This window comes from Eleutherodactylus coqui, chromosome 10, assembly GCF_035609145.1.
Source record: "Eleutherodactylus coqui strain aEleCoq1 chromosome 10, aEleCoq1.hap1, whole genome shotgun sequence".
NCBI lineage: Eukaryota > Metazoa > Chordata > Amphibia > Anura > Eleutherodactylidae > Eleutherodactylus > Eleutherodactylus coqui.
The window spans coordinates 111,226,335-111,249,382 of record NC_089846.1 but is presented as its reverse complement, the minus strand read 5'-3'; the positions used below and the strand labels follow the sequence as shown (position 1 = coordinate 111,249,382).

Genomic DNA, 23,048 nt, shown 5'->3' with positions numbered 1-23,048 from the left:
AACCAAACATCAGTGTTAGCTTCCAGGAGGTTGTTTCCAGCTGTACAGGAACTGCCCACGACGTGCCCAGCTTCTCTCCTCACGCCCAGCTTGTCTCCTCACGCCCAGCTTGTCTCCTCGTGCCCAGCTTCTCTCCTCGTGCCCAGTTTGTCTCCTCGTGCCCAGCTTCTATCCTCGTGCCCAGCTTCTCTCCTCGTGCCCAGTTTGTCTCCTCGTGCCCAGCTTCTATCCTCGCGCCCAGCTTCTATCCTAGCGCCCAGCTTGTCTCCTTGTGCCCAGCTTCTATCCTCGCGCCCAGCTTCTATCCTAGCGCCCAGCTTGTCTCCTTGTGCCCAGCTTCTCTCCTCGCGCCCACCTTGTCTCCTCGTGCCCAGATCTGAACAGCCGCAACAGTGAAGGTATTCTGCTTGTTATTTGTGTAGCTGGTTTTGCTTTGTATTGTTTGTCCTGTTTATATGACCTTTCTGTAACTGTTTATCGCACCTTTTCCGATCACTTTGTCCATGTGACTCTCTGAAGTTGTAGACCCCCATAACAATGTTGTTACTGAAGTGCCGGCATCTGACCTGGTGGCCTCCTGTATCTTTGGGGTGTGTAGGATTGCATTGGGCTTATGATCTAAGCTCCAACTTGCAACCATTGTAGGATTGAGGGACTGGAATTTGGTCAACCCCCTGGCAGTTACATCCACATCATGTGGGGTCTGTATAACTAAGAGGGACCACAGAGGGGGCTATAATATCCTGTGGGGCCAATAAGGGAGCACTACTTACTAAGGGAGTTACAAAAAGGGACATTGGGGGTGCAGCAGCATGGGAGGTGTGTGCAGACCTGCGTTGTGACTGAAAGCAGTCATCATGGTGGTTTGGGCCCAGAGAGAAGAAAAAGACCAACATCACCAGTCAGAGGAGACACCTGGGGGTAACGGCACTGTAATCACTATCAGTGTGGTATCTAGCATTTCAAGACATTAGTACTGGGAGGTTACGCGGGAGCGCTACTACTGTGAGCGGAGACAAAGGGAGTAGCTGAGCCTTAAAAAAGGGGCGTGGCATAACGGGGAAAAATTGCTGCGCTGAATGCCACTCATTCACACGGGCGTATTTGTGCTCCGCGTTACGCACGTATTACAGAGAGCTGAACCCTCGTTGATTTGCATTGAGGTCTTCAGAAACGCGTTTTTCACGCAGGTGAAAGAAATTCGCAGCCTGTCCTATTAACGTCCGCATCGCGGCCCGAAATATTCAACGGAAGCACGGAAATGCGCAGGATACATGTATATTTACCCTTTAAGGCTGCCTTCATACTGGCAATAAAATTGCGCGATGCGAGAGCGAGTGAAAACGCAGAATTACAAAAGCAATGATTTTCAGTGGTTTTATTCTCATTTGCGACGTTTTCGCTCATGCGATGTGTCGTGGAAAAAAAAACATGGCATGTCCTATCTTTCCGCGTTTTGCGTTTTTTTTTCCCCCTGGCCCATGTTCCCCTGTGGAGCCTCCTTTTTATTGTAACTCACGACCGTGCAATTTTTGCGTGATGCGTTTTTAACATTAGAAACTCCTTTTGACTTCCTGCGAGAAATCACGGACAGCAGCGATGCGACGTGCGAATCGCCTGAACAAAGCTGCGATTCTCTTGCGCCGATCGCCAGGGTTCGGAGACGTGAAACAATGGGGCCTTATTTTTTTGTGCACCTGAAAAATGCAAAAAAATCCCGAACACATACGGGAGGAATATGCCATTTCGGTCTGTGAAAATACGTCAAGAACTGGAACGGAATCCGCTCGTGCGAATGAGCCCGTACTCTGCGGGGAAACAAAGGGTGTAGCGTAACGTAAAAAAAAGGGGGGGGTGGATGGGGCTAATCCCTACTCTCCTTCACCACACATAAAACACACTCCCCTCCTTTAGCCCTAATGTATTTGTAGGACTTTGTAAATAAGACCCTTCCCTCCCACAGCCCCATGGAACAGCCGCCATTCCTCCTTCCTGCACTGCCGAGGAAGCCCCGCCCATCCTGTGACCTCACACCTCCCAGGAGCCCCTCCATTCTAGGCTGGGGGCGTAGTACTCGGAGCAGTACGGTAGAGGCCGGGCCCGCCCGTGTAGTGCGGTGATTACGGGAGCGGCTGCTGCCAGTGATGAGTCAGAGTGTTTGGTGCTGATGTTGCTGCCATTTCATCAGCTCTGTGCGGGCAGCGTCCTCCGTCAGCGGCGCTCCATCTTACCGCGGCCTCCATTGTCTCCATCTGCCGGGCCCCGCCGGCTGTCTGTGCCCGTGGCCGGCGGCTGGCGTTAGTCGCCCCTCCCCGGAGAGGTAGGTGCCCGCATCCAGCAGCCTGTCCCGGGAGTGCTGCCCCCTACAGCCCACTCATGTGACCTCCCTTGTGTCTCCAGGGCGGAATACTCTCATCATCCACTGCTGCAAAATGGAGGCCGTCTGACCTTTCTTCGCACACTCCCCTGGTGCTGAACATGGCTGCAGCTAGCACAGCCCTCTGATCCTGCCTCACCTGTGCACAGCGCCCCCTGCAGGCTCAGGTGAATTAGCGCGGTCATCGGAGTACAGTTTGCCCGCCCCCTGCCGCCGCCGCGGCCTCTTAACGCGTACCGTACGTATTACGGAAAAAAAAATCACTTGACGTTTAACCCTTTAGGGACAAAAAAAGCGCTAAAGTGAAGCCGGGAGCGATGGAAGCCATCTGGTTGTACCAATTCCGCCTCATCGTCATCGGGGACTCCACGGTGGGGAAGTCGTGTCTGATCCGGAGGTTCACAGAGGGCCGATTCGCGCAGGTGTCCGACCCCACCGTCGGGGTAGATTTCTTTTCGCGGCTGGTGGAAATCGAGCCGGGCAAGAGGATCAAACTACAGATCTGGGACACCGCCGGTCAGGAGAGGTTCAGGTAAGGAGGGGCGGCGGGTCGTAAGTAATAACCGCCTTGTCCGCGGCGCCCGATCTCATCGCTTCGTTTGTATTGTGCCGGCGGCACGTGAGGCGGTGAACCGCGGTCGGCGCTGGGAGAACCGCTGACTCCCGTTTAGAAGGCGTGTCGGTTTACAAAGCCGGACCCGTGTAATATGTTCCCGTGCGCCATGTAAATTAGGAAGAGTGGGCCGAACCGTTTCTCCGCGAGCGCTGCCCGCTAAGCACGCCCCTTTCCTGATGTCACTGCCACGCGGATCATCTGTCCCATTTGTGGATGGAATCGCCACACTCAACCTCGCGCGTCAGTGATGTCAGACCGTCATGAGAATGTATAGTGCTGCCTGAGAAGAGAGGGGCGGCGTGATGGCAACGCTCGCCGAGAGACGGTCTGGGCCGCCCTCACTTACAGCGGGTACACAGGTACGGCTTTATGAATAGACGCGGGGCAAGCGATTGTTCTACGGCTGGGCTTAGTTTACGGTCTTAAATGCTGACAGGCCCCCCTTAAAGGGGTTGGCCAGGACTTTTACTATTGATGACCCTCTCAGATAGGGATCAGTAGATGATTGGCTAGGGTCACCGAAGATCAGTTGCTTCCCAGCACTGCCGTCAGGGGGGCGCTGTGCCTGCAGTAGTAAACCAAGCCGCTACAGTATAGAAAGCAGTGCCACGAAGGAATCCCGAGCGGTGCCCCCCACTGATCAAGTAATGATGACCTGAGGGTAGAAAAAGTTCTGGACATCCCCTTTAAGAATACAACATAATATATACAGAGAAGAGAGGTGGTAAAATGGGCAGAAATTCACATTAGTGGTGGTCCACGAAGAAGGACCCAGTGAAGCCCCCCCTAGACCTCATACACTTGGCCTACAGGGGTCCTGACTGTACTTTGGTATCAACCAGATAGGTGATTCGTGGGAAACCGACCAATGAGGAGAACTGGGATCCTGTGACCTCCCCCTACACGAATGGTTGGGCGGTCGAGTGCGCACCATGCCACTCATTCATCTCTCTAGGGCTGCCTTACGTAACCAAGTGTTGAATGAAGCAGAAGCGCACATGCCCGACCACCGGTCCGTACAGAGGAGGGGGAGTCACAGGACCCCCTTTCTTGTAATCAGTAGGGGTCCCAGCAGGCCAGCTGTCAGTTTACTCAAGCCCCCCGTGGATAGGGGATACGTTTTTGAAACGTTTTGCATGCGTTTAACCCTATGTATTCCAGATGTGACACTTGGAGACATTTATTTAGATTGAAGTGCCATTCATCTTGGGTGAGGTTAGCGCTGGCATGAAGGGCTACAAATACATGAGACGTGGCATGAAGGGCGACAAATACATAAGAGACGCGGCATGAAGGGCTACAAACACATAAGAGACGCGGCATGAAGGGCTACAAACACATAAGAGACGCGGCATGAAGGGCTACAAATACATAAGAGACGCGGCATGAAGGGCTACAAATACATAAGAGACGCGGCATGAAGGGCTACAAATACATAAAAGACGCGGCATGAAGGGCTACAAATACATAAGAGACGCGGCATGAAGGCCTACAAATACATAAGAGACGCGTCATGAAGGGCTACAAATACATAAGAGACGCGGCATGAAGTGCTACAAATACATAAAAGACGTGGCATGAAGGGCTACAAATACATAAGAGACGCGGCATGAAGGCCTACAAATACATAAGAGACGCGGCATGAAGGGCTACAAATACATAAGAGACGCGGCATGAAGGGCTACAAATTCATAAGAGACGCGGCATGAAGGGCTACAAATACATAAGAGACGCGGTATAAAGGGCTACAAATACATAAGAGACGCGGCATGAAGGGCTACAAATACATAAGAGACGCGGCATGAAGGGCTACAAATGCATAAAAGACACGGCAGGAAGGGCTACAAATATATAAGAGACGCGGCATGAAGGGCTACAAATACATAAGACGCGGCATGAAGGGCTACAAATACATAAGAGACGCGGCATGAAGGGCTACAAATACATAAGAGACGCGGCATGAAGGGCTACAAATACATGAGACGTGGCATGAAGGGCTACAAATACATGAGACGTGGCATGAAGGGCTACAAGTACATAAAAAACGCGGCATGAAGGGCTACAAATACATGAGACGCGGCATGAAGGGCTACAAATACATAAGAGACGCGGCATGAAGGGCTACAAATACATGAGACACGGCATGAAGGGCTACAAATACATAAGAGACGCGGCATGAAGGGCTACAAATACATGAGACGCGGCATGAAGGGCTACAAATACATAAGAGACGCGGCATGAAGGGCTACAAATACATGAGACGCGGCATGAAATGCTACAAATACATAAGAGACGCGCCATGAAGAGCTACAAATACATAAGAGACGCGGCATGAAGGGCTACAAATACATGAGACGTGGCATGAAGGGCTACAAATACATAAGAGACGCAGCTTGAAGGGCTACAAGTACATAAGAAACACGCCATGAAGGGCTACAAATACATGAGACGCGGCATGAAGGGCTACAAATACATAAGAGACGCAGCATGAAGGGCTACAAATACATAAGAGACGCGGCATGAAGGGCTACAAATACATAAGAGACGCGGCATGAAGGGCTACAAATACATAAGAGACGCGGCATGAAGGGCTACAAATACATAAGAGACGCGGCATGAAGGGCTACAAATACATGAGACGCGGCATGAAGGGCTACAAATACATAAGAGACGCGGCATGAAGGGCTACAAATACATAAGAGACGCGGCATGAAGGGCTACAAATACATGAGACGCGGCATGAAGGGCTACAAATACATAAGAGACGCGGCATGAAGGCAACAAATACATAAGAGACGCGGCATGAAGGGCTACAAATACATAAGACACGCGGCATGAAGGGCTACAAGTACATAAGAGACGCGGCATGAAATGCTACAAATACATAAGAGACGCGGCATGAAGGGCTACAAATACATAAGAGACGCGGCATGAAGGGCTACAAATACATAAGAGACGCGGCATGAAGGGCTACAAATACATAAAAGACGCGGCATGAAGGGCTACAAATACATAAGAGACGCGGCATGAAGGGCTACAAATACATAAGAGACGCGGCATAAAGGGCTACAAATACATAAGAGACACATCAGGAAGGGCTACAAATACATAAGAGACGTGGCATGAAGGGCGACAAATACATAAGAGACGCGGCATGAAGGGCGACAAATACATAAGAGACGCATCATGAAGGGCTACAAATACATAAGAGACGCGGCATGAAGGGCGACAAATACATAAGAGACGCGGCATGAAGGGCGACAAATACATAAGAGACGCAGCATGAAGGGTTACAAATACATAAGAGATGCGGCATGAAGGGCTACAATGCAGAAGAGACACGGCATGAAGGGTGAGAAATACATAAGAGACGCGGCATGAAGTGCTACAAATACATAAGAGACGCGGCATGAAGGGCTACAAATACATAAGAGACGTGGCATGAAGGGCTACAAATACATAAGAGACGCGGCATGAAGGGCTACAAGTACATAAGAGACGCGTCATGAAGGCCTACAAATACATAAGAGACGCGGCATGAAGGGCTACAAATACATAAGAGACGCGGCATGAAGGGCTACAAATACATAAGAGACGCGTCATGAAGGCCTACAAATACATAAGAGACGCGGCATGAAGGGCTACAAATACATAAGAGACGCGGCATGAAGGGCTACAAATACATAAGAGACGCGGCATGAAGGGCTACAAATACATAAGAGACGCGGCATGTAGGGCTACAAATACATAAGAGACGCGGCATGAAGGTCTACAAATACATAAGAGACGCGGCATGAAGGGCTACAAATACATAAGAGACGTGGCATGAAGGGCTACAAATACATAAGAGACGCGGCATGAAGGGCTACAAGTACATAAGAAACACGGCATGAAGGGCTACAAGTACAGAAGAGACGCGGCATGAAGGGCGACAAATACAGAAGAGACACAGCATGAAGGGCTACAAATACATAAGAGACGCGGCATGAAGGGCTACAAATACATAAGAGACGCGACATGAAGGGCTACAAATACATAAGAGACACGGCATGAAGGGCTACAAATATATAAGAGACGCGGCATGAAGGGCTACAAATGCATAAGAGACGCGGCATGAAGGGCTACAAATGCATAAGAGACGCGGCATGAAGGGCTACAAATGCATAAGAGACGCGGCATGAAGGCCTACAAATGCATAAGAGACGCGGCATGAAGGGCTACAAATACATAAGAGACGCGGCATGAAGGCCTACAAATACATAAGAGACGCGGCATGAAGGCCTACAAATACATAAGAGACGCGGCATGAAGGGCTACCAATACATAAGAGATGCGTCATGAAGGCCTACAAATACATAAGCGACGCGGCATGAAGGGCGACAAACACATAAGCGACGCGGCACGAAGTGCTACAAATAGATAAGTGACGCGGCCCTATATCACATTTCTCACATTCTCTGTAAGAGGAAAACTCACTGGTTTTCAAAACCCCCATTGACTTCAATGGAGAAAAATGACCCCTCCAGAAAATAGGAGAACTACTTTAAGAAGACTAAGTGGACCAGAGCAAACCCCCCTCCCCCTTGCCCGACCTACTTCTCTGGCTGCACATCGAGTTTTTTACCCCACCGCACGCTGTACCGCCATGCCGGACCTCTTTCCTTTAGATCTGTGATTCACAACCTCGTGATCGGTAAGGTTCCCGATTAGAGATGAGCGAACGTACTCGGTAAGGGCGATTTCGCAATCGAGCACCGCGATTTTCGAGTACTTCACTACTCGGGTGAAAAGTACTCGGGTGCGCCGGGGGGCAGGGGTAGGCGCGGTGGAGCGGGGGGTAGCAGCGGGGAACAGGGGGGAGCCCCCTCTCCCCCCCCACTCCCCTCTGCAACCACCCGCTCACCCCCAGGCGCACCCGAGTACTTTTCACCCGAGTAGTGAAGTACTCGAAAATCGCGGTGCTCGATTGCGAAATCGCCCTTACCGAGTACGTTCGCTCATCTCTATTCCCGATCCATTGTGGCCTACTAGGCTGCACTCTTTTAAAGAGGCTGGAGCTGCCCCCTCCCTCTTCTGACCCCTGACTGCGCCCACACCCATTCTTCTGGCTCTCGGGAACAGCCTGGCCTGCGGGGGTTCTCTACCAATTGGGGTTCCAGGCTTCATTATGGCCTACTAGGCCGCATTCTGCTAATGTAGCAGGAGACCATGTAACAAGTGCTGCTTCAACTGGCAGCCATATTAGGCCCTTCTACAGGCGGAGTAATTGTGCTATGTAGGTCACCCTTTCCTGCTAGATGGCGTAATGGGCATTGCTATGCCGGCACCAACATCACCACCTTCCAGAGTAACTCTGATCTCTTAACGATGCAATTTGATCTTGCTACACAATTATTGTGCGCCACATTACCCTCTTGTATATAACTGTAAATTACTCTCTCCTGCCTTTTGTCGGCGGAGTAATTGTGTGTAGATTACTCTCTCCTGCTACATGATGTAATTGACATTGCCTCACAGACATGCTCATTATTCCCCTCTATGGTGAAGTAACAGTGTGCTGCTACCTGAGACAACTCATAGACCTCCTCATTACCTCCTATGGTGGAGTAACAGTGTGCTGCTACATGACACAACTCGTAGACCTCCTCATTACCACCTATGGTGGAGTAAGTGCGTTGCTACATGAGACAACTCGTAGACCTCCTCATTACCTCCTATGGTGGAGTAACAGTGTGCTGCTACATGAAGCAACTCATAGACCTCCTCATTACCTCCTACGATGGAGTGACAGTGTGCTGCTACATGACACAACTCGTAGACCTCTTTATTACCTTCTATGGTAGAGTAACAGTGTGCTGCTACATGAGACAACTCGTAGACCTCCTCATTACCTTCTTCTATTGTGGAGTAACAGTGTGCTGCTACATGAGACAACTCGTAGACCTCCTTATTCCCTCCTATGGTGGAGTAACAGTGTGCTGCTGCATAAGACAACCCGTAGACCTCATTACCTCTTATAGTGGAGTAACAGTGTGCTGCTACATGAGACAACTCGTAGACCTCCTCATTACCTCCTATGGTGGAGTAACAGTGTGCTGCTACATGAGACAACTCGTAGACCTCTTCATTACCTCGTATGGTGGAGTACCAGTGTGCTGCTGCATGAGACAATTGTAGACCTCCTTATTACCTCCTATGGTGGAGTAACAGTGTGCTGCTACATGAGACAACTCGTAGACCTCTTCATTACCTCGTATGGTGGAGTACCAGTGTGCTGCTACATGAGACAATTGTAGACCTCCTTATTACCTCCTATGGTAGAGTAACAGTGTGATGCTACGAGACAACTCGTAGACCTCATTACCTCCTATAGTGGAGTAACAGTGTGCTCCTACATGAGACAACTCGTAGACCTCTTTATTACCTCCTATGGTGGAGTAACAGTGTGCTCCTACATGAGGCAACTCATAGACCTCTTCATTACCTCCTATGGTGGAGTAACAGTGTGCTGCTACATGAGACAACTCGTAGACCTCCTTATTCCCTCCTATGGTGGAGTAACAGTGTGCTGCTGCATGAGACAACTCGTAGACCTCCTCATTACCTCCTATGGTGGAGTAACAGTGTGCTGCTACATGAGACAACTCATAGACCTCCTTATTACCTCCTATGGTGGAGTAACAGTGTGCTGCTACATGAGACAACTCGTAGACCTCCTCATTACCTCCTATGGTGGAGTAACAGTGTGCTGCTACATGAGACAACTCGTAGACCTCCTCATTACCTCCTATGGTAGAGTAACCGTGTGCTGCTACATGAGACAACTCGTAGACCTCCTCATTACCTCCTATAGTGGAGTAACAGTGTGCTGCTACATGAGACAACTCGTAGACCTCCTCATTACCTCCTATGGTGGAGTAACAGTGTGCTGCTACATGAGACAACTCGTAGACCTCCTCATTACCTCCTATAGTGGAGTAACAGTGTGCTGCTACATGAGACAACTCGTAGACCTCCTCATTACCTCCTATAGTGGAGTAAGTGTGCTGCTACATGAGACAACTCGTAGACCTCATCGTTACCCCCTTCTGTGGTGGAGTAACTGTCTTCTGCTACATGGGCTAATTGTAGTTATTGTGCATTTAGAATGCCTCATTATCCCCTCCCACAGGCTGAGTAATTGCGCTATGCCATTTCTCCTCTCTTACTAGATGGCGTAATTACATTACTACGTAGGCGCTCACATCTCCCCTTTATCTAAGTGAAGTAAGTTGTTCTAGACAGGTTATTGTGATAGCTAGGGGGAAAAGAGAGGAGTGCCTCATGTGTACCCCTCTGCCAGCAGGCGCTATGACCAAGACAGCACAGTATATGCTTGTTAGAACTGGCGGCTCAGGTCGGTACTCGGTGGCGTCTCGGCAGTAAATGGGAACGGGACTCAGAACTGAGACAGGCGCATAGTAGGATACCTGATGGAAGCCGTTTGTCTAACCATGAAATTCTTTGCCTGCATTTTGTAAAATAAAGAAGCAATATACTTACGTGCCCTGGTGTGCGCCCATCACACCTCCCGAGTCCCGCTTCTGTATGCTGCCATACCTAGGTAGTTGATGGGAGTTATTTTTGTTTACCACATTACCCTGTTCCCCGTCGGTGGAGTGATTGTGTATTCCAGGTTTCACTTATTTTTTTTAGACCGTTTAATATCATGCCATGTAGGTCTCCACACTGCCCCCTTCCTCGGGTGGTGTAACTGCGTGCTGTTATGCACCACGGCCTTAGAGTTTATGCAAGTTTAGGAATGCAACATTGCCCCTTTCCATCAATCTGTGAAATAGGTCCAGAATCATTTTGTGCCTCCATTGTCCGCATCCTCTGTCTCCCCTTCCCCAAACTTCACTTGAGGCTTGCTCTGATACCCAACTATCATATTAATGATCGGTTGTCCCCATAGAGCAGATAATCTACCCATGTACACGGAAGTGATGAGCGCTGACCGACATGCTCATTGTTGGTCAGTGGTCGTTAGCATGAGTGCATCATCTGCACATGTAAAAGGACCGTAATAGAGTTTCAGAACTTGGACTCTACCACAAACCTTTCACTTGTACATTTGATTGTTTAGATGTCCTATCCAAGGAGACGCTCTGCTTTTTCTGTCTTCAAGTTTGTGGAAGCTTCAGACGGGTATTTTTTTCTTCTTATTCATCTGGATGCCATTTTTTGAATGATTCACACCTTTCTACTACTTTAAGGGAACACGACTCTTGGCATACAAGGAAACCAGGCCTCAAGCCAAGTCTTTCCTGACTCTCTCTTTCTCAACTTTCTAGAATAGGTCCCAAATGGACTCCCCTCTACGTGGGGGTGAGCCCCAGTTTTTTTCTCATGTGGGTTAGGAGGCTTTTTCATTTGCAGGTCTTTTAGGTTGGGCGCATCTCAGATGCATGGGGTTGTAATGTAATCTCTTCAGACTACAAGATGGAGTTTGAGTAGTCGCTTAATCTATTGCACTCTACCACCCATGCGCCTGGCGGCAAACCCTAGGAATGGGCTTTGTCATCGGTTTTCTTCACAACGTCTCCATCTGTGGCCCAGATGCAGGATACTCCGGATTGGTTGATGGGCACTGTGGTTGTTCTCCAGGATTTCTTCAGCCTTCCACCAGTATCTTATTTTTTGCCACGTCTCAAGGTGTAATCATTTTGAAGATTTTTCTTCTCCAGCAGTAACGTGGCCTTATTTCCTGCCTCCGAGCAGCCGTTGTCCTCCACGTGTTATGATGTCATTACTCCAGAGATCTCCACAAGGAGACATCTCCTTATCTCTCTCTGGCTTCTGTCTATTGGTGTCTGTCTATTCCTGTTTTATTGGTATTTTTCTTCCGTTATGGGCAGTTTTTCTTCTTCTACCATTCTCCCTCCCCCGTGCTAACCAAGATATGATGGAAAAATACCTCTACAGCGCCATCTATTGGATGGCAGCATTCCTTCAATTCAAAGTCACTTTATAACACTTTATAACAAGTCATCAATGATTGAGAATATTAAACCAAGTCAGAACCCACGCACAGACAGACTGTTTCGGGGTGCTTGCCCCTCATTAGAGTGAGTGGGTCAGGGGATGGTATAGTCTCTCCCAAAGGTGAGCACCCAGAAGGGGTGATCCACTCACCCCTTATCTGTCTGCACACAATTTTTAGGTGCTCCTTAAGGAGACACGTCATAGGCCCCTCACAGACTAAGCCAGAAGCCTACTGCACACTGATGAGGGGCAATCACCCTGAAGCAGTCTGTCTGTGCATCATTGATGACTTGTTATAAGGTCACTTTGAATTAAAGGAATACTGCCATCCAATAGATGGCGCTGTAGAGCTATTTTTTCCTCTTTCTTATTTGCATAAATTTCCCAGAAGAGCATTGCCTTATAAGTCTCCTTACTTAGCTTTTAGGTGTTCCCACACCCCTTCTGGATGCTCTCCTTGGGGAGAGACCATACTATCCCCTGATCCACTCATCACCCTATGTGTCTCTACACACTTTTTGGATGCTCTCCTTAAGGAGACATGACAACGCTTCTGATCCAAGATATGAGGAATGCTTCTATTTCATCTGGATGTAATTGGAGTTCTGCCCTGAAACTTCATACCTTCTTCATTATGTCTTTCCTTTTGTAAGGTAGATGGCATCCAAGACTATCATTCAGGGATCAGGATGTCCATTTGTGAAGCAGTTTTCCTGGACCGGAGCTTATTTTCTGACTCCAGTGCTTTCCACATGGGGTATGGTGGCCTCTTGGATGGTGCACATCGGGTCTCTGCCCTTCAGGCAGTTAGTCCTTTTTGGGGTTTTCCTCTGCACCTCTTGTCTAGGACATGCACTCCTCATCCTTGGATGTCTTTTTCCCCTCAATCTCAAGTTCTACATACAGTGGTGGACTTTTGAATTATCCAATCCTGGAAACTACTTTAGGACATCCTACAGTTTCCCGTTTTCACCCCAATGACACAAGCGAGAAAACTTTTCTCACTCGGGACGCAGCACCCCAGTTATTTTTTTAATTTGCGGACTCGTACAATTTTGTTTTTGATGGGTCCCCTATATTTCTCAACATGCATGTTCTAGTTCTTTCCTCTATACAATCTATTGGCTCCTTTTTTTTTTGCTTAGTGCCCACCTCCTAGTGGCAGCAGCCCGTACTACGGTCTCTTGTGTCCCAAAATGAACACGGCGAGAAAAGGATTTTATAGATGAGTAACAAAACTCTTATAAGAGTTGTTTTTCATTAGTGTGCAAAAATAACATTTTTAGGTCGATCTGTGAAAGAAGTGAGTATGTCAGGCTTTATTCACACTTGCACTAGGACTCTCCATTGTTCAGCTCCATCATAGGGGCCATACAACAGAAATGCTGAATCCAGCACTTAACTGACACGGTCCCTGATGGACCTCATTGACTATAATAAGGTTTGTCAGACTTCCATGCTGCTGCTTGCAATTATACTGGATAATATAGCATGCTGTGCTATTTTTTTCCATTGTGGACTCCAAATGGCACCTTCAATGCAGATGTGCAGAGAGCCTTAGGCTAGGGGTACGTGGTGATTTTGGCTGCAACATGAGTTGTGTGACCACAGATTACTGTGTAGCCCTGTGATACCCTAATCCCATTGAAATCAGTGCGAGTCGCTCATAGCCGCGATTGACCCACAGATCATTGCTGGATGACTTGTGATCTGCGGGTCGCAGTTGTGACTTTTGTGAGCTGCAGCATGACCAAATTGACTTCAGTGAAATTAGAAGATTGCAGGGCTAAACAGTGATCTTTGGTCACGTAACCCTTGTTGAGGTCAAAATCACCATGTAATCTTCGCCTTAACCCATTCCAATCCACTTCTGACATCTGCAGACATTGTGATTGAAGGCTGTACAGCTTCGATGTCGGAAGACATCCGGCAGGGTATTCTTACTGTATATTACTGGCCGCTCTGTTGTCGGGGGCCTCTCCAGCATATCCCATACAGCACTACTGACTCTAGCCAGCAGATGGTGCCATTGTATAATGAAAGAAAGAGAGAACCCCCTAGGAAACCCTGAATCCAAAATTGGATTGCAAAGGGTTAATCTTGTAGGACTTGAGCCTAAAAGCACCAATTATTAATACCCATGGGAACCAGATATCTAGCTTGCATAGAAGAAATGAAAGGTAATTAATTATTGGTTGCTACGGGCAATAAGACCATTTTTCTGCAACCGCTTACATACAAGAGACCTATTATGTCTCTTAGGCATCACAGATCTGGTACAAAATACTGGAAGAATTAGCGCTGCATGCAGCTGAGCAGAAACTGAACGGACCCCATTATGATCAATGGGGTCCGTTCGGCGCTGCACAGTTCTGTCATAATACGAATCCGTTCTGCCAGGGTATTCCTCTTCCTGCTTCCCGAATGGAGCAGGAAAATGGAACCCCTGAAGATGATTCAAAAGCAGCCTTAAGAAGGAATTATCCTGTATACTACACTATACAATTCCTTTCATAATGTGTATGTAGTTCATTGAACCCCAAGTACCACCTCTTAGGGCTCAGTCAGACGAGCAAGGATCCGCACGGTTTTCCGCACTAAAACAAAAACGCACCGCGTGCGGGAAAAAATCAGCCTGACCACGTCCATTGCCACCCATATGTTCTTTCTTTGGTAGGTGTGGATTTTTGCCCACACACGCGGCGCGTTTTTTTTTCCGCGCGGATCTCCGCTTATCTGACCGAGCCTTTACACCTCTATAGGGGTGGGGGGTTTTTTTGTTTTTTTTTCGGATGAAGACGCCAAGTTTTTCATCAATTTTTTTTTCCCCCCCAAAGCCAGAAGTGAAGTCAACAGGGAAAGGGCGGACTTGTATTACTTCCTGCTGGATCCGCTGCTGGTTCTTACTCCAAATACTGCATGAGACACTGGTACAAAAATTGCAGCCTTTTTTTCACAGTTTTTGAAAAAACCCCCGATGTAATTCCAATAGAACAGGAAACTAAATACCATAGTAAGCCCCCAACAAGTGTGATGATTTGGCCAGAACAGAGTTTGATCAGTCTTTACCACCCAAGTGCCGAGGCACGCGCCCGCTCTCCTGCGAACTCCAGCTACTCACAAACAAAGCCTATACAATGCCAAAATATTTTTGAAGCACCTGAAGATCTCCATTTTGGAGCTCAGATGGGGTGGTGACCTCTTTGTGGCACGTACTATTATATGAGCGCTGTCCGATATGCTATGCAGTTCTTGGTTTGTATGGCATGGGGCGATTATTTGGGCGCTGTAGAGCGATGCTCCTCATGCACACGCTTTGTGGTTTCCTATAGGAGCACCAAATAGCAGAGGAGAACGTAGTCCGACGTAAGGCATTTGGTGGAGCCTGCCACATTTATTTTGTATACAAACCCTGCATACGTTTACCACCACAGTAACCTATATCGCCCCGTAATTACAGCATATTCACCATAGCTGCCTATAAAAGCAACCTTCCAGTTACTGGAGAAACTTCTGTCCAGTGACAGAGGAGAAGGGGGCATATTACCTGCTGCCACTCCGATCCGCTGGTTGGGCCCTGTTTTCAGCAGTCCAAGATAGCTGCAGCAGTTTTATAACTACCTAATACACATTGTGCACTCTCTCTGTGATTGGCCAGTGCTGATCACATGAGCAGCTCTGGCCTATTAGAGAGCAGATATACTGCATTGGTTGTCTAACACTACCCCATGCGCTGTGAGATTAAGTAGTTTGAAGATTATTTTGGCCATTTTGGATGACTGAAAACAGGACCCAGAAAGGGTGGATTGGAGGGACGGTAGAGAAGAAAAGTGTAGGTGATATGCTTCCACGGTCCCAGGACAGAATTTTGTCCCCAAAACGGGCAGGCTCTATAGGATTGCAATGCCTACTATGGGCATTAGCAGAACTCGGATTGGACGGGCTTGCACATGCCCAGTCTTGCACAGCGGACGGCAGTATGGAGTCTGGTGGTTTCTCTCTTATGGAGGTATGTGTGTATATAACAATCAATACTGCACAGCGATGTCTGACTAACGGTAAGCCACTCTCCCTTAACCATATGTTTGTACTTGATTTATAATGTATGTCGGCTAGTGATTGGTGTAGGTGTAATATATATGTGGGTGGTTTCTAATGTGCTGTATGTGTGATAAAGACCTTATACAGGTCGAAACGTCGCAGCTGTATATGGAGGGATAAAGGTTTTTTATACATCTACAAAAGAATCCTGGAATGCCGACTTCACCACTTCTTTGAGAATTGGTAATTATATCTCTGAAGGGTCAATAAGTCCAGACTAGAGATGAGCGAGCGTACTCGTTTAGGGCAATTTCGCAATCGAGCACCGCTTTTCGAGTAACTGACTACTCGGGCGAAAAGATTCGGGGGGGGCGGGGGGTTGCAGAGGGGAGTGGGGGGAGAGAGAGAGCTCCCCCCTGTTCCCCACTGCTACCTCCCACTCCACCACGGCGCCCCCCGAATCTTTTCGCCCGAGTAGTTAGTTACTCGAAAAAAGCGGTGCTCGATTGCGAAATCGCCCTAAACGAGTACGCTCGCTCATCTCTAGTCCAGACCCATTTTCTGAAGTCTTTGCATCTATCTTCACAAAAGCTCCCCCACACGGTGGTTTATTTCTAGTGTGCTGCATCCCATTTATTTATATTTGGCCAGTCTTGCCGTGGGTGGCCAAAAATTTTCTCTATGGTGATACTACAGGGAAAATTTTGAATTACACTGTGTTCATTATATAGGAATTAAGTATTGTTGGAAATACTCATACTTCGAAAGTCCTGCCTTGCCCCACTGGTGGAGGGATGCAGTACAATGTATCATATTTAGCATTGTGCCGCCCGCCTTCATCAAACGTAACATCTTTACACTTGCTAAACGAATGGATCTTACAATATTTACCATTTCTTTTTTATTAAAACTGTTCTTTTGAATTTTCAGATCCATCACACGTGCCTACTACAGAAATTCTGTTGGAGGGCTCCTGCTATTTGACATCACCAACCGCCGCTCCTTCCAGAATGTCCACGAATGGTTGGAAGAAGCTAAAGCTCACGTGCAGCCCTACCAGATTGTTTTTGTCCTGGTGGGTCACAAATGTGACCTAGACACACAACGGCAAGTGACAAGACATGAGGCTGAGAAACTGGCCATTGCCTATGGCATGAGATATATAGAAACCTCAGCCCGAGATGCCATCAACGTAGAGAAAGCCTTCACCGATCTGACTCGCGATATATATGAGCTTGTTAGAAAGGGAGAGATAAATATCCAAGAAGGCTGGGAGGGGGTAAAAAGTGGGTTCGTCCCAAATGTAGTGCACTCCTCCGAGGAAGTAGTTAAATCTGACAGGCGGTGCCTTTGCTAAGCAGTAGACGTTAAAATCAAGGTCACCATTGTGAACTCTTAATACAATAACACAGCCGTAACCAATCTGTGAAGTAATGGGTTCCTTGAAATTGCCGTTGGTACTATAGAGCGAAGGGAGGTTGGACAGTGGAAGCAAAAAATAAATAAAAAATAGTTTGTAAAATCCGTAAAAACACATCTCAAACTTAAGGAAGCTCTTACATCTCTGGCACGGGCCAAGTGTGCATGTCTATGTTTAGGAGTTGGGATTCATAAATCAATGATACCAAGAATTCAGATACATCCTAAATCATTTGATAAATTCTGTGTAGTTTAATGTTGGTAGTTTTATGCCGTGAGTTAATACCACAGTGTAATGGTCATTATATATAGTTATAGAAAAGGCAAAACTTTTATTTACTGTACTTTGGAAAACGGACACATTGAAAATTAATTTTCTAGCTTCAACTAAAGAGAAAAAAAAAAAAAGCGTAATTTGCCGTTACGCTGACTCATTCACTGGCCTTGGGCTGTCTTTACACGTTGCAATGACTTGCGTGGTTTTAAGCTAAGTAGATTGATTGTCAATAGATGTGCGGTATTGCAGGTATTAGCTGCAATGTGGCATATTCATTGAAGGGACTTTTTGATCTTTTGCTATTGATGATTGACAGGTCATCAATAGATGATTGGTGGAGACCCGCCTTTCCGATCCTTAGCGATCAGCTGATTTCTGGTGTCGCTGTTGTTATGGCAAGCAGAAAGCGTTGACCATAGAGCAGCAGCCTAGTTCCCATTGAATTCTACAAGAGCTGTGCGTGCAATACCAACCCGGACCACTGCGCTATGGTCAACGCTGTGATAAGAGTGGCGGGTGCCCAATGATCATCCATTGATGACTTGTCAGTTATCAAAGTTCAAAATGGGACGGAATACCCCTTTCGAACAATCAAACTGCATTTAGTCGCACTCCGTTCGAAGACCACACCAACTTGCATGTTGGTGTGCGGTTTCGACTGCAACGTTTGGACACAACTTCAAAGCGCTGGTCACTCGCGCCCAGCAGAGGCAGCTATGATGCAACTGAAACAATATTCGTAAAAATTCTACTACCAATTCACTAGGAACACATGGCAAATTCCGAGGTAACAAGCCTCCTAGTAAATTGGTAGCACATGCAGTAGCTCCGCCTACAAAATGGCTGTTTGACGCAGGAGAAGGTTCGCTATATGTATACACAGTGAAGGTGCTTTGCTCTATACTTGCCCTGATTTAAAATGTAGATACTAATGGCGAATATGTAACAATTAAGAGTAACAATTAAGGTGGGGGGGGGGGAATGGAATTTGAGATTCTATTGCATTACTACTCATTACCAATTGTACTTTAAACTGGACTAGACTGGTAAATCTTATTTTGTAGATTAAAATGTTATCTGACCAAATATAATATTTTGCACTACTCCAAAAGAAAAAAAAAAAGTGTAATAAGCAATAGATAAAATTCCCCTTTACTTCTGTGGCAATATAACCTAGGTGCAGGTTACAAGGTAACAAGATGATGGAGCAAGTTGATGGTTTGGCCTTTTATCACATCACATTTGCTTAAAATACCATTACTGCCTTGAGACCGGGTATTGTTCAATAGCTTCATGTTTATTTCACTTATGAGACATTAGATAGAGGAATAAAAAAAAAATGCTTGATGTACATGCTAGAAATGATCTAGAAATGTGCAAACTATAATATACTGAAATATCTTTGGTAGTGATGTACAATATGAGGCTGTGATCCAGCAGCAAGGCATTGAGCTCATCCGGCTACTTTCTTCTGAAGACAGCACCACGCCTGTGTATGGTATTGTAGCTCGGCTGCGTTGACGTGAATGGAGCAGCGCTACGATACCATACACAACCTACGGACCACCGAAGCCCTGTTTTTAAACGAAAGCAGCCATATTTTTCTAATCCTGGACCCATACCTACACTTGTTGGGTTCCAAAAGTAACCTCATGTCTAATAATAATTCAGAAACTGAACATGCCGATGCATGTTGTATGGTGGGTCAGTCATCTTCCAACCATGTTATAAATTTTCTGCCATGCTAGTGAAGTGCCAGTTGGGTACCAAATGTGGCCAAATTGGAATTTACACTGGGCATCATAAACTACAGTGCATACCAACTAATGTAACTACCATATCCATGTGACGCTACTTGATCCTTCTACATTTTTAGCTTCAGTTAGGCACATTTAATTGACACGTAGCCAATCATTTTTATCAGTAGTCCTAAAACGACGCTTTAACTGACAAGACTATAATTTATGGTTAAAAATTGGCACCGGCTGTAGTTCAGTTTTCGACATCAAGGTGCCAGTTTAACCAGCCTATGGCCAGCTGCTGAGATTATTGTAAAAAGAAAATCTTCCGTTAAGAAATATATAGTATAAGATTTAAAAAAAAGTAAAACAATAATAAATGACTTGTGAGATTTTGAGTAATTAACACTTTTCTAAAGGAAAACTTTTAAGAACTCTAAATGAGTTGGAATGTTTTATTAAGGCAACCGGTGTCGTCTGGTGGAAGTCCTGTACACTGGGATGGGCAAAAACATTGTCCATTTCCACAAGTAGTCAATGGAAAAATACTTGTGTTGCATCGATGAGCAGGGTTCTCCGTTAGTTGACTAGTTCTTCAACTAAGACTTGTTTCAGATCCCTTCATGAGTCTACTGAAGATCAACATCGAACATTTTGTTCAGTAGATCCGGATTGGGAGTTGAGGTACCATTGGCCAAATAGGTCTACTGAAATAGGACCACGTGAGAGCGGCACAAAGTCAGTTGGCTTTATCTTAGAATTTCAACCACCAGTTTCATAGCTGAGGTGTGTGTCGCCTTCCCTATTTTTCTCCCATAACTATGAACAGATCCCTGGAGGATGGCATTTCCTTCGTGAATTGTTTTCCGTCTTTGCTCTGTTGAGCTTCAGCCCTATTCTGGCAGAGGAATACAGAATCCAACGCAGACTCTTGCTGTGGTCATGCTAATGAGATTGACTTCTCTAATTACCACTGGTAGAAGAGGCTTTTTCCCTTTAATTCTATATTTACTCCTTGCATATTTATTTAAAATCACGGCACATGGCCGTCACACGTCCTTTTACTCCACACAATGATTGTTTGAGAGAAGGGTACATTTGTACCCGGATAAAGGCATGGTCCACACTGGACATACATTCATTGTCCAAAAAAATCTGAGCACCTAGAAGGAGTTGTCGGAATCAAATGAAACTTCCTATGTGTGATTGTAACGTTGATAGAAGTAAGTGATTACAATGTCAAAGCAAAAGGAGAATTTGTGGAAAACTGAACCCTTAAAAGGAGGCTCTAGTATCCTGTTGTCCAACCTCTAGCTTGGAAGTAAGATGTGATACTAGTGGCCATTGAGGCATACAGGTTCTTTATGTAAGTCATATAGGTTCTGCGGCATATCGGACCACATTTGATGTAACAGAGTCTCTAGATCATGCAAACTCATAGGCTGTTGAAGTTGGCATCACAGATGGCCCCATACATGTTCTATTGACAATAAATCTGGTGTCCGGGCAACCATGGAAGTGTGACAATGTTGTGGAGACATTCCTGTGACCCTCTTGTGTGTGCAGCCGAGCATTATCCTGCTGGAAAATGCCTCTTGGAAGCTGCCATGAGAGGAGCACATGTAGCTGAAAGATGTCCTGAACATATCGCTGAGCTGTCATTGTCCCTCGTACCACCACCAGGGGTGACCGACTGTTGTATGAGATGGCCCTCCAAACCGTAACACCAGCAGTGTGGCACTTCACAGTGAAGGCAGTCGTCAGTAACCAAACTAAATCTGGATGTGTTGCTGAGGACAACATGGTTCCACTCCATAGTAGTCCAGTTTTATCATTCACAACACCACTACAAACGGAGGCAACAGTGTGTGTCAAAGGCAATACGCGTAATATGCGCCGCAAGACCAAATGTCCTTCAGCCAACCGCTTAAAAAATGGTTCCAGCAAACACAGGGGTCTGTAACGATGGTGCAACCTCTCTGGATGGTGTACAATGAAATAGTTTGAGTTGCTCATGCTTGTTGGACAATCAATCCTCTATTGGTGGTCTGTCGATGACTACGCCTGGTTGCCTTGTATTCTTGCCCTCACGCATTCACTGGTCCAAATAACTGTCTGGTTAGAACGACCCAGGTTGCGGGTAATTCACCGATATCATCATCCAGTTTTTTGCATTCCAATAAGCACTCCCTCTCAAACTCTGTTTATTAGGCGAAATCTCATTGACTGCGTCGTAGAGGCATGTCTAATCGTCAATGAGCTCTGCACAAGCAGAAAAAGAGGTCTACTACACACAAGTAACTTCTGAGAGCCTTTTAATAGGCCAACGGCAAGACCATTCATGTAATCACACCACAACTCTAATCATTTGCATATCTGCGTGAGATGTAACTGCATGCCGGATTTTGCCGCAAAACGACAACTACTTCTGGGTGATTGAATTTTTTTGACCGAGTGTAGTTAAAGCCACTTCAGAGGAGGAGGTTGGCTGTTTTTTGACCTTGCTCTTCATCCAGGTTCAGTAATAGATCACTTATGGGTCATGTATTGAAGATGGGGTTTGAACATTACTACAACATGTTGCCACCGAAAGGCTTCACCTGGTTCCTTAGAAAACGTATTTCCTACTGTAATGTTGAGTAAAGCGTGCTAGCCATTTAAGGAATCGTTTATACTTCTATACCTTAGCTTCATGTGATTATAGGACTCCACATGTCCTTAGAATATGGTAACAGACTAAATAACCCACGGCTATTAATCAACCTTTAGGTTGGGCTTTATTGATGGAGCCGTTTGTGAGAAACAAGATTGTAGGTCTGATGTAGAAAATCCATTGCTCCCTGCTGTTCTTTGCCATGCTTGCTCATGGACCACTCATATGACCATCCTAAGCTTAAGCCCTCAAGGTCAGGGTAAGCCCAAGGTTTTGCCGGGGAAGTGTAGTATTACATGGATGTCATTCAGATGCATAGACAATATGTAAGCATGGCCATTCTGCCAGAAGAAGGTTCACAATGGGGGGGATCCAAGCAGGAGGACCCATGATATCCATTTGTCCGGGGACAGAGATGAGTTGTCCTGAGGGGACAGCCACCTTAACCACAACAATACTCAACAACACCGAAACGGATTTCCAGTTTCAATATATATTCTTAAATGATAATCCAACCAACGCTCCACTACTCGTTTCTGAACACGTTTTTATCCTTTTTTAATAACTTAAAGCCCTTGATGATAGTAAATATAAGGATTTCCATTCTTAGTTATTTTCTAGAAAAAAAATAAGACAAGGTCTACACATTTCTATGAATATATAAAGAGCTTACATTCTAAAATACGTCAGATCTGCATGTTGGTTTTGCGTTCCTCAGAATCTCCGGAATATAAAAATGTACACTTCCTTGCTTTCTGTTTTGCACTGTAAATGTGAACATATGCTATCTAGCTGTATGTGAATGACGAACCATGCTTGTACCTAGAACAAACTACTGGTAATATGTGAAACGATAAAACTTGTTACAAGTCTCTGTGTTTATTTCATAGTAAAAAAAAAAA

General features: G+C 46.3%; 1 protein-coding gene across 1 annotated transcript; it reads left to right on the top strand.

Moving 5' to 3' along the window:
• The first annotated feature begins 2,085 nt into the window (after window positions 1–2,085).
• Window positions 2,086–23,017, top strand: RAB39B (RAB39B, member RAS oncogene family). The gene is made up of 4 exons (XM_066581705.1): window positions 2,086–2,320; window positions 2,401–2,544; window positions 2,661–2,909; window positions 16,989–23,017. Exons 3-4 carry the CDS (start codon window positions 2,695–2,697, stop codon window positions 17,413–17,415), a joined length of 642 nt encoding a protein of 213 aa, XP_066437802.1. The 5' UTR covers window positions 2,086–2,320; window positions 2,401–2,544; window positions 2,661–2,694; the 3' UTR covers window positions 17,416–23,017.
• Window positions 23,018–23,048: the final 31 nt, after the last annotated feature.

Coding starts and splice junctions, on each gene's coding strand:
- RAB39B (XM_066581705.1), top strand. CDS start 2,695: ATGGAAGCCATCTGGTTGTACCAATTCCGCCTCATCGTCATCGGGGAC. Junction 2,910..16,988: donor GCCGGTCAGGAGAGGTTCAG/GTAAGGAGGGGC, acceptor TTGAATTTTCAG/ATCCATCACACGTGCCTACT.